Here is a 14,494-nt window from a genome sequence, read left to right as displayed (position 1 = left end):
AATCTGTGTCAATACTGTATAAAATTCCTCAAAGTTGAGAATTGTTTTACTATTACACGACGTATATGATATTTGATACTTTTGATTGCACTCTCCCATAAACCACCAAAGTGAGGAGATGAAGGAGGAATAAATGACCACGTAATTCCTTGTGATGTTGAAAAAGTTTGAATATTTGTTTTAAAACTTCTCTGATTTTAAAAGTTGATACAAGTTGTAAAAAATATTTCTAGCAGAATGAAAGTTAGCACCATTATCAGAAAATATTTTAGTAGATATACGTTTGCATGAAATGAATCTTTTGAAGGTGGAAATAGATGATTGTGAAGTCAAATCAGAAACTAACTCTAAATGAACAGCTTTAGTGGCTAAACATATAAAAAGTGCTATGTAAGCCTTTCACAATGCTTTATATCTCTGCTCACCATGATGAATTATAATTGGGCCACTATAATCTGCTGCGCAAGAAGAGAATGTTCTGGAACGAATCACTCTAATAGGCAGTAATTGACCAAGCTGTTGGGATTGAGTTTTTGCGTCAAATCTAAACCAAGTTAAACACTTATAAATGATTGACAAAATGATTCTTTTTGCATTTATTATCCAGTATCTCTGTTGCAATGAATGATATGTTAATTGTACACCAGAGTGAAACAGTCTTTAAGTGTTCACGGTTGACAGTTACATTTGTAAAGTACATACTTGGATGTAAAACAATAGGATGTTTAATGTGATATTGTAGGAAAGAACGTTGAAGTCTACCTCCTACACAAATTAGACCTAAATCATTCAAAATGGACCTAGTGAACTAAGCTAACCTTGTTTATCAATGATCTGATTATTTTTAAGATTCTTTATCTCATTATTGAAATATATGGATTGTGATTGACATGTAAAGAGTATGATCTAATTCCTTAGTAGTTAAAGTACTAAATTATGTTCCGACGGTTTTGATTTAATAATGTAAATGAACCTGAAACAGAAAATAAATGTTTGTAATAAAGCATGTAAAGATGAAAACCTTTGTGTGTTATCGCATACAACATTAGATATACATGAAGTTAACATAGTTTTGTCTTTCTAATAAGCATTCGAGATTTAAATTATCATTACTGAATGTAATATTACGATCCATTGGCCAATGGGAAGATGACTGTAATAGCCAAGGAAGATCAAGCACTACAGTGACATATGAAGTAACTTGCTTGGTGAGCAACCTCTACACAATATGTCTGCTGGATTACCAGAGGATTTGATGTAATTCCAATTGGTAATTGAAGTATTTTGTTGAATTTCAGAAACTCTATTACCTATAAATACCTTTCGACTCGAAGAATGTCCATGAATCCAACAAATTGCTATGGTGGAATCCTTGAATAAGTGTATCTTTAATTCAGTAGATAACTTCACGAATAAACGTGACAGTAGTAAATGCGACAGAGTTCAAGTCTGGGTAATGTGATTTGTTTTAAGGGGGCTACTTTTGATTTAGAACATTACATTAGATGTAATTACGTGGTTGGAGTATAAAGTGCATATATAAAGACAACAACCGTAGCCCTTAACAGAGGCATTAGAAAATCCATGTAATTGAATAGAATTAATTTTACTATTATCATACTTAATGGATCTACTTACCTTAAATGACTCAATTAAATGTTATTGATTGAAAGCCATTGTATTATTGATGGTTTGGGTAATATTTCTTCCCAATCAATTTTGAGTTGTCATGACTGCATAAAACTGTTTGTAGAGAAAATATAATAGGGCCAATGAGTCCTAGAGGATCATAGACACCAGCTATGATGGAAAGAATATTCCTTTTGGTATACATTTTAGAATTATTAGAATGAATGATTTGGAAATTTAGTGTATGACTTGTTATTCCACAGAACTCCTAAAGTACATACGTTGTGTTCTTGATTAGATGGTATGAATGAATTATGATTAGACGTAGAAATACTGCAATTGTTAGAATACCATGTGTTGTAATAATTTGGAGATATTGTTCTTTAATTGAATAACTTCATTTAGGTTAACTGATCCGTTAATGAGATCATCAACATAGAAATCATTTTTAATAGCCTGAGAAGCTTGTGGAAAATTATTTTTATTTTCAATTGCTGTTTGAATGAGACATCTTGTGACTAAATATGGTGCACAAGAGGTTCCATAAGTTACAGCTCATAGTGCATAATTTTTTATCTCTTGTTTTGGAGAATTACATCAGAGAATCCATTGTAAATTAGAATCACTGGATTTATCTGTTGATACATCTTTTTTATGACAGAAGTAATGACATAATTATGAATTCAGAATTTTAACAATAAAGAAAATAAATCTTGTTGGACAACAGGTTTGACAAGTAGAGTATTATTAAATGGTTACTGGTTTTAGATGAACCATCGAAAACCACTCGAAGTTTAGTACAACTAGTTGATTTAAATACCGGATGCTGAAGTAAATAACATACAGTTAATTTGTCTATTAAAAAAAAAATCATCAGGGTTAAGTAATGACATGTGACCCAAGTTCAAATATTCTTGTACGAAAGTGGAATAGTCACGTTTAAGATTGGGATCATTGTATATCCTTCTTTCCAATGATAAAAATCATTTCTTTGCATTTATGAAAGAATCACCTAGCCTTATATTGTTGGGTGTACGTGGTAATGCCACTACAGATCTATCTTGATTGGTACAAGTAAAATTGGATTGAAATGTTTTTTTGCAAATAGAACATTCACTAAATGGAATATCAGTATTAATTTCCTCAATTTTCTAGAAGTTCTCAACTGCAGTTGAAAGATTTGTAGAGTCCTTCGGAGAAATAAAAGATGTAATGGTATAATTGATCTTACAGTTAATAGGAAAACAATCACTGAGAATATATCCATATTTGGTTTCTTAGAGAACAGGATATTTAAAGTTTTGAATAAATTTTGAAGGTAAAATAAAATTCAAGTAAAATTGTGCTCCAATAAGGATGTCAATTTTATTTTTTATATTAAATTCAGGATCTGCAAAAAACAGATTATGAGGTAAATTAAAATGCGAAATGTCAAAGGTACAGGTCGGTAGGCTATTTGTTATTTCTGTTAAAATAGCACATTGCAACTGGAATGAAAAGTTCATATATAAAGAATGCAGTGTCAATTCAACACTACGTTCAGAATGAGAAAGTGTATTATTTATTCCTAAGAGAGGAATATCATTTTTCATAAATGGAAGTTCAAATCTTCATGCGAATTCATAAGTACAAAAATTCGCTTCAGTGCCAGAGTCTAGTAAAACCTGACATGCAGTAAATAAGATTATGCTTTTATTTGACTGCAATTTAAATGACGTATGATTATTATTTTCAAACTTATTCTTTTGATTTAGAATTAATATTATTTATATGAATAAGAGTGTTATGTTTTTGAGAAAAAATCTCACATACAGGTTTAGAATAACATTCATCAACTGAATGACCTTCAGTCAAATAATTTAAACAACAATTGTGATGTTCCAGAAATTCTTTCCGTTCAATAACAGAAAAACTTAAAAATTTCTTACAATATAAATAATGATTAGAATTACAAATCAGAAATTGCTAATAATTAAATTTTGAATAACAGCTAAAATTATTTGCCTTATACTGCTTGTTAGCATTTATATAAAAACGTTTAGTACAGGATTTAGTTCCATTGTTGTATCGTTGTCCCTTGGAATTATGTCTTGAGATGTCTTGCTGGTTTGACCTATTTGCATTAATATTTTCTAAATTCAAGGAATTCTATGAAATTTTTGAAAGTGGGAAACCTTTGAGTTGAAAGTCTCTCTTTCCATAATCTGGAAGTATTGTAATCTAACTTTGATGTTAACAATTGAACAACAATAAATTCATACGTATTGATTGGATTAATCATTACTTCAAGAGCACTGACATATGGAGATACTTCAATAATAAATTTGGATAAATTATCCAAAGATTCTCCCTTTATGGAATTTAGTTTTAAAATACAATCTGCATTATGAGATGCAATTAAATATTTATTGTCAAAACGCCTTTTTAAAAAATCTAATGCAACTGTATAATTTTCATTCGTAATCGGTAAATTTTTAATAATAGCTAATGCTTCGTCCTTCAAGGAAATATGTAAATAGTGAAGTTTTTGGACTTAATTTCTATCATTTCTATTATGTACTAAATCACTATATAAACTATAATAATGTTGTCAGTCAAGAACATTACCTCTGAAAAATGGTAAATTATTTGGTTGTAGTTGCATTTGCTTAGTTGCTGTAATTGATCAATTGTCGTTTGCTTAATATTACCTATTAAACATTGTAATTTACATTCAAAATTGCATAAATTGTCTTCAACTGAATATGATCTGCACAAATATCCTCATCATTTTCCATTTCAAGTTTATTTGAATGGCATCATATTTCCCTTGAAACTCTTGAAGGTTTCTTAATTTAATTCATATAAGATGAATATCAATTTGAGAAACATTATATTTTTCAATAAATGTACCAATTCTTGTTATAGAGGATTTAATTGATCCTCTCTGTCTAATTAATTGTTCTCTGTTCATTATGAATTAATAGTCTTAATTAACAATGATAAATATAAATAAGAATTAAATGAGAAATAATTAAATGAAATTACTTGCTAATAACAAAGAAATAATTCGTAGGCTGTATTTCATTGGATAGTTGGCAACCTTAATAACTCCTTTTTTGTTGAACCATAAATTGATATGTTGAAAGATTTGTTAACACGTAACCTGGATGGTCTTTAACTGAAGAATGCCACAATAAATTAAACCTTCACACATCAATGGCACGAGGACCAAAAAAAAATGTTCAAATAACTGTGCTAATTGCACCTTTCAGTATTTGAAACTTACACTGCGGAATCAATAATATCTTCAATAAATACTTTGTTAATGTATTCAATGATATTTTTATTATATATACATTTTATTACAGATTTAGATATAACTCATTTATTTTATTATTATATTCGTAGCTACATTTGTTTCACATTATTGAGATTAATCAGTAACATGTACAATATTCATATCTGAAGTATTATATTTAAGTATTTATTTAGATTCATATTTTTAAGTTACATTTTAAATAGCATTGATTTAACCTTTAAGACATCTTTTATTGAACTTACTTTAATAACATTTTTAAAGAGAATGATTTTACTGTAACAACATTTTAGAAGAGAGAGAGAGAGAGAGAATTTACTTTAATAACAACTTAAATGAAAAGTACGTTAACAATAGCATTATCAAGAACAAATATATATATTATAAAACAGCTGTTGAACTAAACTTGATTAACATAAGTAAGTATGCCTGACATAAGTAAGAAGAAAAGAGTTACGTAGTTTGTTTATAAATAATAAGGAGTACATGAAACTGAACACTGCTATCAGTTATTTTTATAAAAATTCCAAAGATGAAAATCACATTATCCAGAACTAGCAACATTCAGCTCCATTCACACCCTTCTCTTTCAGTAATTAACAAATAAATATATCCAAACATACGCACCTTCACCTTCCTTCCTGCCTAGCTTTCGACAAAATGCTGTCCTTACAACAGAGTACCCTACATATGCAAAACCTGCAAATATTGCAGAACAAAGAGCCACTTTATTAACAGTTTTATCACCTGTAGCTGAACTAGATGCCATAATTTAAAATTAAATGGTAACTTCAATAATACACACACAGGAGAGTGACCCACACCTGAAAAAAAGTCATTTTATAATAATAATAATACAAATTTTAGTTTTTCAGAGAAGAGAAACCAATTTAATCAAGACAAAGGATTGAGCAATGAATAAGGAAAATCCAAGCTCGGATAGAAATAGTGTATACATAATTATAAATAAAAAATCACTAGTCTATCAGACTTAAAACTTCTTCAACTGACTAATAATCATGATAGTTTATCTTAAGTAGCGATTAGTTCCTGGTGATTTTTTTCCTAACCTTTAACTAGTTAAAACAGTGCCAATATAACCAGCAGTAATTATAACTATTAAAATCTACAAAGTAGCAAATTACACTCTGCAATCAGGATTCAATTTAATAAATTATTTAATGCATTAAAGCCATTATTAATGCTGAATAAATTTACTTTATAAAATGGTATATATATACCATGACATCATCATATTTGTACAGCTTTCGTCTTTAGCAGAAAACATTTTCATAAACAGCATAAATCACAATCGTAACAATGAAGTCATCACAAAGTCATTACATACCATATAGTAAGCAAATCCACAATCTGGAAGGCAATAACAGCGATTTATTTAAAATCACAATAAATATGACTTACTACTAACACATGCAAATGAGCAATAAAAATCATAAACATTTCAAACACTGCTGTTCCCAGGAATTAAGTTTTGGCATATCGATTTAATTGTTAGCACAAGTGTGCTAACAATGTAGTTTAGTTTTAAATTTACTCTGATTTCATACAACATGATTGAACAGTGACATCTTTTTCTGTTTAGCCTCCAGAACCATGTAAGGTATTACCTCAGAGGATATGTATGAATGTAAATGAAGTGTAGTCTTGTACAGTCTCAGGTTGGCCATTCCTGAGATATGTGGTTATTTAAAACCTAACCACTAAAGAACACCAGTATCCACGATCTAGTATTAAATTCCATACAAAAGTTTTACTTTTACCAGGATCTGAATCACAGTAAACGATCCCGGTGGACTGAACAGTGACATCCCAACCCCGTAGGGGAAGACACCTGCCTAGTGATTTCCAGTCGCCACCCCCCTGTTCATAGCCCTGATAAGCTTTAAAGGGAGACTGAACAGTGACTGCTATATATAACCAAAAGTGTTTCTTATAATGCAAGCAAAACATTTAAAATCATCTAAGAAACAGAACTAACTGGAAACTGAGCAGCAAAAAATTTTTCTTTTTTCTTCAAGTAACATTATTTAAATGTCAAAACTAAAAGAAAGCTTACTGCTACAAACAAAATTAGGCTGTTTCCTGAACCTAAGAAAACTTAGAATGATGTTACATAAAATGGGACAAAATTTATTTGGGAAAGATGTTAAAAGATAACCATAAAAAATGCAGAACAAGCTTCAGAAGTAAAATAATAATATAGAAAAATTTTCAGCAAGTTGAAGACGACTACAGAATTTCTTCCTGCAAGCAATTTTAATAATCAGAGGATAAACTACAATAGTACAAACATCCTGATGCAAAGGTATGATGATTATTATCATTATATTGACCTCCAATGATATATCATAAACAAAAGAAAAAAACATAAAACCAAAAACTTTCATAAATATCATACTCCTGTTGTACTGTTTGGTCCTGTTGGAGATGTAAAAATAGTTTTTTCAGAGATCCTGTTGGAATGATAACAGCAAACCATTTTTCTCAGAGAAATCATCCAATCTACAAAAATTTTTTCAAAAGGTTTTAAATTAAAGTAGTAGACAAAGAACAACAATTGGATCACAGTCTTTTATCTCCCTTATTTTTGTAAATTAATCTAATAATACAACATTTTAGGCAACTAGAAGATACACACAGTGATGAACAATGCACTATCTCAACTACACTGTCTTGGTCTTATTTTTGGATTGTTGCTCCACATCAATAAAAAATATTAATTTTCTAAATTTACTGCAATAATTTCTTAACTGAAAATCTTCAATTTATAGTATCAGTATTTTACATAATATAAAACCAAATACTGCCCCCTAACTCTTGTTTTAACCGTTTTATTTCATTATTATTAACCATTCCCAGGCACTACTTTTGCTGCCAGCAACGACACATATATCTGTGTATTTAAAATCTTATCATAAATATTAGTTCCTAATTACCCAGAGTTCATACAAAGTGAACATACATTTAACCTATACTAAGTGTATAACTGTAAAATGGTTAAATTGATTGTTTGATATTAAAACAATAAACCATATTTTAATTTATTATACAATCATATTTAGAACAATACTACTTTATTGAGAATGTTGACAGTTAGCTTATACTGATTTCTAATAAAAAAAATAAAATAAAATGAATTATTTCTGAAGTTACAATAAATAAAGTTCAAAAATTAAAAAGCAAAACTGACTCAAAGGCAGTTTCTCACCTTTATAATACAAACAAAGGTTAAAAATTCTTTTCTCCGATTGTTTATATTTTAAGAATCCAAACAATTAAACTCTACAACATTATTTTATGATTAAGACAATTTTTTTTTTAGAAAAAATTTGCCTTAGGTAGTTCAAGAACTTATACAAGTTTTATATAAAAAAAATCTAGGAATTACTCAGGAATTTTCAAAAGTAATAAGACTACCAAATTACTTAATCAAACTGTAGTATATGTCTGTCCTGTTCAGTTTAAACAACTGAAATTAAGAAAAAAGTTATAAATCAATTCCTTCCATTTTTCATTTACATTAATGGAGTTTATGACATCCTGCCATTAATCAACACTAAATATCTTAAAAGTTTATTAATATTACTATTTTACATTAACATATCCTTACAAGAAGCATCCTAGTATATTACAATTTTTAATAAACACTGCATGTGCTAGGCGTCAAATAAGTTACTATCAATGTTGAACAATTTAGTCATTCAAACCAACATAAATCAAAACATAATCAACTGACATACATGAATTGGTTAGAATTCTAATAGCTCTAACAGATAATTCAATAAAATCATAAGATTCAAAAATATCCTTAAACACTATGTAACCAAATCATCAACATGAAAGTTAACTAACAATTACAATAGGGAGTGTGTCTCGACTACGATCGCATCAATGAAACGAGAGAAGGCCAATGAAGAGAGGCAAAGGCAGGCTGAGTTGATGCGAATCTATGGAGGCTTGGAGTTCGATGACGGGTGATCAAGGGAGGCCAGCTTCTGGGGGTGGGCGGCGGGAGCTCCTCAGTCGTCGCTCGCCCCCTAGGGACACCTTTCGGTCACACGGATTCGGATAGTGGAGTGCCTGGGTGATCATGCAGGGGCTGTACATACCATATGGCTTAGATCTGGCCCCTGCATGGTAGAAGGGGAGGTTTTTTAGCGGGTGAGAGCCCCGCACTGCTGTCAGTGCGGGCCTGATGGTGGCTGGCAGAGCTTTTTCCTCCGCTACGGAAAGAAAAAAAAAATTACAATAATATTTTTGTTATTTATTGCGTCTGTAACTTCTTATAATATTTCAAAGATTGCATCAGTTTACCTGTAGGTGGTCTATAGATGCCAACGACTTTGACTTTTCCAATAACTTAATGTAAGCAACTTCAAAGCATCTCTTCACTGAAAAGTTAAAAAATTTACAATCAGCAACCCAAATATTGCTGATATAGATTGTTCTCTTTCAAGCTTCTTTCTGGTAAATTTACTAACTAGTTTATAATTAAAAATTCTAATGAAATTAACATGTTGATTATGAGGCCGTATTCAGTAAAAATTAATTTCAAGATGTTACTAATAAAAACCACTAACAATTTAACCTCTTTTATAAGTGAACAAATATACTTGGTGAATACTGATGTGCCCATACACGTAAATTTAGCCCTTTGTGTTTTGTGCTTGCTTGTAGCTTTAATAACTAAAAGTAAAATTTAATTATTTTATTACCTACCAAAATTTAGGGAATCTGCAAATTACACAAATAAGTATTATACAAAACTATTAGGCTATAGTTTGACAAAAATGTTGATATATGTACAAATTATGGTACTTGCATGACAATTGATAAACCTCTATACAACCCACGGTTATTTTTATTTCAAAAAAATATAAGATGGTCTTATCTCTTTTTTTAATAAAATATAAAGACAATAGTAAAATAATTTATAAAATTGGACATTTGCAAAATTACAGACATTTTGATCTGGTGTGATACAACACACAGCTATGACTGTTCCTATTGTCTGTGAGGAATCAAGAACATCACACAGATCATATTGTAATGTCATGAATCATTCAATCTATGAAACAATAAATTCATTATCAATGTTACCACTTCACACAGGCGGTGCTGATTCTGGGAAATTTCTTCAGCTACCTCATATTTTATACATATGATTTATTGAAGAGTATGACAGTATGTGATAAAACTTTAAATTTATTAAATATTGGGCTTGCTTTCATAATCTTGTAACTTTTTCTTCCATAGCACCCTTCAGAACAAAGTAACAGCACTTTCTTTATTGAAGTTTCTGGTAGCGATGTTGTTAACCTCAATTATTTTAAAAGATTTGGGAAGCCCCTTATGTAGTGAAGTAATAAAAACTCTTATGTAATCAAACAAATTCAATATATGTAGTGTCAGTCTAATTAATATACTGTCTGTCAAATTCTGTGATCTTAAATTATATATGGTTGGAGTTCGATGAAATTTTAGTTTTTACATGTTATGTATAAAATTTGCATGTTGAGATCATCTGTACATACATCCTGTTTCTACAAGGTAATTTGATTCTGCTGCTGTAAATAATGCAAAAATATATTCTTTACACATGTGACTGAACACGTATCCAGTTCATTTCTAGCACACATACAAAGCCATGATGTAAGCAACCTCAAACATTAAGCATTCAGTGAAGTAATGTTTGCCTTACTAAATATTCAACACAGACAAATCTCATACAGGATTCTAAATTTCTACCTACACAAAAATGCACTTGCGCATTTAAGACATCATAAAACACTTTTACCCCACCAATTACAATGACTGAAAAAGTACATGTTTACATATTTATCACAAGACAGCTTGGGGAAGATATTATAAATATAACATTAAATAAGATCAAAAAATTTACAAAAAATAAATAATATGCATGTAAATTAAAAAAATGATACTTCACACATTAACCCCTTTCAATAGCAAGGTTAACCTAAAACTAAAAAGTTATAAATAAAGTCTACGGCTTTCTGATACATATATTAATTTTGTGACCTCAGCTACAGCTTTAACCACACAGAATAGTTAATTGCAGGATAACTTTTAAATCTGTAAATATGATTATTAAACAAGCAAAAGCAGAAGAACTGGATGGCTCAGTACAATACCAGATTAAAATCATATTTTAAGTATTGACACTGACTTGGTCACCAATACATAAACAACTATGTCAATGCTTACTATTCAAGGTCTCACCTTTAGACACCTAATTCCAATGGTACAAAAAAACTTTCCAATAATAGCAATCTTATCCATTTAACAATGAACTATTGTCCATGAATTCATTTTAGAAAAAAAACCCATAATAAGAATGTAGCACAATAATAAAACTGAAAAAAATTACTTTGAAATTCGGTTTTTCATGCAAACTTTCAGTAGTGTAATGAAAAATATAAGATGAACTATTCACTTATATCAAGGATTGAAATATTAACAATAAAAGATCACAACAAAACTAGTCGTACTACTCATAAAATAAAATACATTGCAACTCTATGGTGAAAAACACCAACACCAAGCTAATCACTAAGGTTAACTACACAAACAGATTTACTCAACACTGTCATACCTCAAACGATTTTTTTTAAACTTCACTGCATAAAATCGGCATCATCGTTACCGCAAAGGAATTCAGGAATTTAATTTAAAATTCTAATCTAACGCACAAATATATCATATCACCTTAATAAATCAGTCAAAGATATTTGTCAATTAGTAGTAAGAACCGACAACTACATCACACGTCCCAGTTCGTTATCACAGACAGGGAGCTGTCGTCCAGCACAACGACAATGCGCAGTGCTGCATGTGACTTGATGTTAGTTAAAGAAAGTGCCGAAAGGAATGATACAAGTTATATTCTGCAGATGAGAAAATGTAGTTTTAGATTTTCTGAGATATTTTCTTTATAGCAGCTTGAAAAAATATGCAATTTAATTTTGTATAGAAGCCATAATTTTTTTCTACTCTTCCAATTCTTCTTTAAAATTTCTATGATTTACTTTTTAAAAAAATCGATCAAAATTTAGAGTAAGTTTTATCATCGAATAAATCCATAATCTACAAACAATGGAGTTTATATGTTAGCTTATCAGTTTATTAGATATAAAAAGGAAGATAAGGTTGGTGGTTTGTTATTTTGTACACTAACCTATTATTCATTATCTAATTAATTCTATATTTTAAAAGGACAATAGTTTTGATTCGCAACATCACCAATAGTACGCAGCACTTATGAGATTTGGCCGTTCATATGTACGTACATAGAAATGAGGTTAAAGAAGTTATCGCGGCTCGCATTAACTGGTGAATTTTCCATACAGTTTTAGGAGTATAATCTAGTCTTTTGCTCAGTACTTTTGGCTGTAAAATGATTGAAAAATAGATCAGTTCAGTATGTGATTAAATATTATTTTTTATCTGTAATCAGTTAATTTATTATGATGTATTTGTCAATTTTGTACTGTTCAGTGTATCGAATTCAAAACTTTTTCATGTTTGTAAAAAAATAAAATATGGACAAAATTATTTGAGTGTTTATAAATAAAAATTACTCGTATATAATAAAAAATAAAAAAACAATTGACAAAATTGAGAATATACATCTGCATTCTTTGTTATAAACAATTTGTACATTATATACAACAAGATTGTTTCTTAGAAAGAGACAGTTGATATATAAGAAGAAAAACCACACTTCATTAGGAAACATAACTTTTGTACAAATTACAACATAGAAAAATTATCTTGTATGCAATTACTACACTCAATGTAGCTCAAAGAAACTAAAGATTTCAGCACACTTGAATATTATGAAATTCACAAACATAAAAAATTCGGTAAAACAACATATTAAATGAACAAAACAGACACAATGTAGATAAAGTATATTCGACCACTTATTTAAGAGATTAATTATTTTCAGATGGGCAACATTATCACATTGCCACTGGTAAAACCACTGAACACAAAGGTGCATAATTATGCAGTTTTGCTTTGGAGCTCCAAGGCGTCATCTGGAAGAACAGTTTCTGTGAATTTGAAAGAGAATTATTTATAATTTTTAATGTGTTGAAACTTTTAGAATACACAATGAAAAAGATAGAAAAAAATTGACATTGTTATGATGAATCATAGTCATGTAAAAAGGGAATACTTGATAATGTCATATTCATTAAAAATAAAAAAAAAAACTGAAATAAGCAGTATAGCCAATCTATTATGAAAGTACAAAGAGGAATCATCCCTATTTCTCTACTGAACTTTTCCATGCAATCTACTTAACAGTTGAGAAGGTTGACACATTTATGTGTCAACCTTCTTGCACATTCATCTTCCAGTTCTATCATTCATGTGTTATACAGAGAGAGAATAGGTGATGGGTTCAGGGTGTTATGATTTTTACAATATCAGTTTGAGTTAGCAAATAGTGGGATTAAGCTAATGGAAGAGTTCAACTGGGTTTTTTATTGGTTTTCAAATGCTGCACATTCTGCTTCACCCCAATTGACATTTCACTCCAAAATATAAGTTTCAACTTTTTATACATCATAACCAAGGTAGACAAGCACAACTACAAAACATATAGAAAATTCACTGCAATTATCTTTTTTACTTGCTTATCCATAGCACATCTTATTGCCCATCCAGTACAAATATGTAAGTTTTCACACATGTTTTCCAATGGTTCAGAAAAACTTTCCAACAATCGGAATCATATCCATTTACCCACAATAGTTCATGAATTCATTTTAGAAAAACCCATAATCTTAAGGTGGTGCACTAATAAAACTGAAAAAAGTTACTTTGAAATTCAATGTTTTACATGCAAACTTTAAGTAGTGGATAATGAAAAATATAAGGTGAAACTATTCACTTAAATCGAGAAGGATTGAAATATTAACAATAAAAAGACCCCCCCCAAAACTAGTCCTTTCTTTCTTTTTCCTGTTTAGCCTCCGGTAACTACCGTTTAGATAATTCTTCAGAGGATGATATGTATGAGTATAAATGAAGTGTAGTCTTGTACATTCTCAGTTCGACCATTCCTGAGATGTGTGGTTAATTGAAACCCAACCACCAAAGAACACCGGTATCCACCACGATCTAGTATTCAAATCCATGTAAAAATATCTGGCTTTACTAGGACTTGAACGCTGTAACTCTCGACTTCCAAATCAGCTGATTTGGGAAGACGCGTTAACCACTAGACCAACCCGGTGGGTTCCCCCCAAAACTAGTCATACTACTCGTAAAATAAATTGCACAGCAATTCTATGTAGAAAAACACTAACACCAAGTACATATGTTAAATTACCTAAATTGCATGCAACCATGTTTGCTGACAACTAGTCATCCTGATGGATGTCCCTTATTTAAACTGTTGAGTCACAACTTCCCCTCATGAACTGTCTCATTTTCATTTTATATAAAAGACTTATTCAAAATTGTGACTTACACTGCAATCTTTAACAGTCATTTCTTGTACTTTTTAAAATTAAT

General features: G+C 30.0%; 1 protein-coding gene across 4 annotated transcripts in view; it reads right to left on the bottom strand.

Annotated features, from left to right (window-relative positions):
• LOC142323467 (uncharacterized) overlaps positions 1–11,824 on the bottom strand; it is a 70,565-nt gene extending 58,741 nt beyond the window's left edge. The window contains exons 1-3 of one of the 4 annotated variants that reach the window (XM_075363122.1): positions 11,562–11,818; positions 9,263–9,339; positions 5,555–5,751 (exon numbers count right to left, since the gene is read on the bottom strand). In XM_075363122.1, coding sequence (XP_075219237.1) covers positions 5,555–5,696 — 142 coding nt within the window. In that variant the 5' untranslated portion in view covers positions 5,697–5,751; positions 9,263–9,339; positions 11,562–11,818. Of the gene's footprint in view, positions 1–5,554; positions 5,752–9,262; positions 9,340–11,188; positions 11,497–11,561 lie in introns of those variants that run through there. The other 3 variants (XM_075363123.1, XM_075363120.1, XM_075363124.1) reach the window with 3 other exon arrangements.
• Positions 11,825–14,494: the final 2,670 nt, after the last annotated feature.

The sequence above is a fragment of the Lycorma delicatula genome, chromosome 4 (assembly GCF_047948215.1).
Source record: "Lycorma delicatula isolate Av1 chromosome 4, ASM4794821v1, whole genome shotgun sequence".
Classification (NCBI taxonomy): Eukaryota; Metazoa; Arthropoda; class Insecta; order Hemiptera; family Fulgoridae; genus Lycorma; species Lycorma delicatula.
The sequence above is the reverse complement of the archived record's forward strand: the minus strand, read 5'-3'. Positions and strand labels throughout refer to the sequence as shown.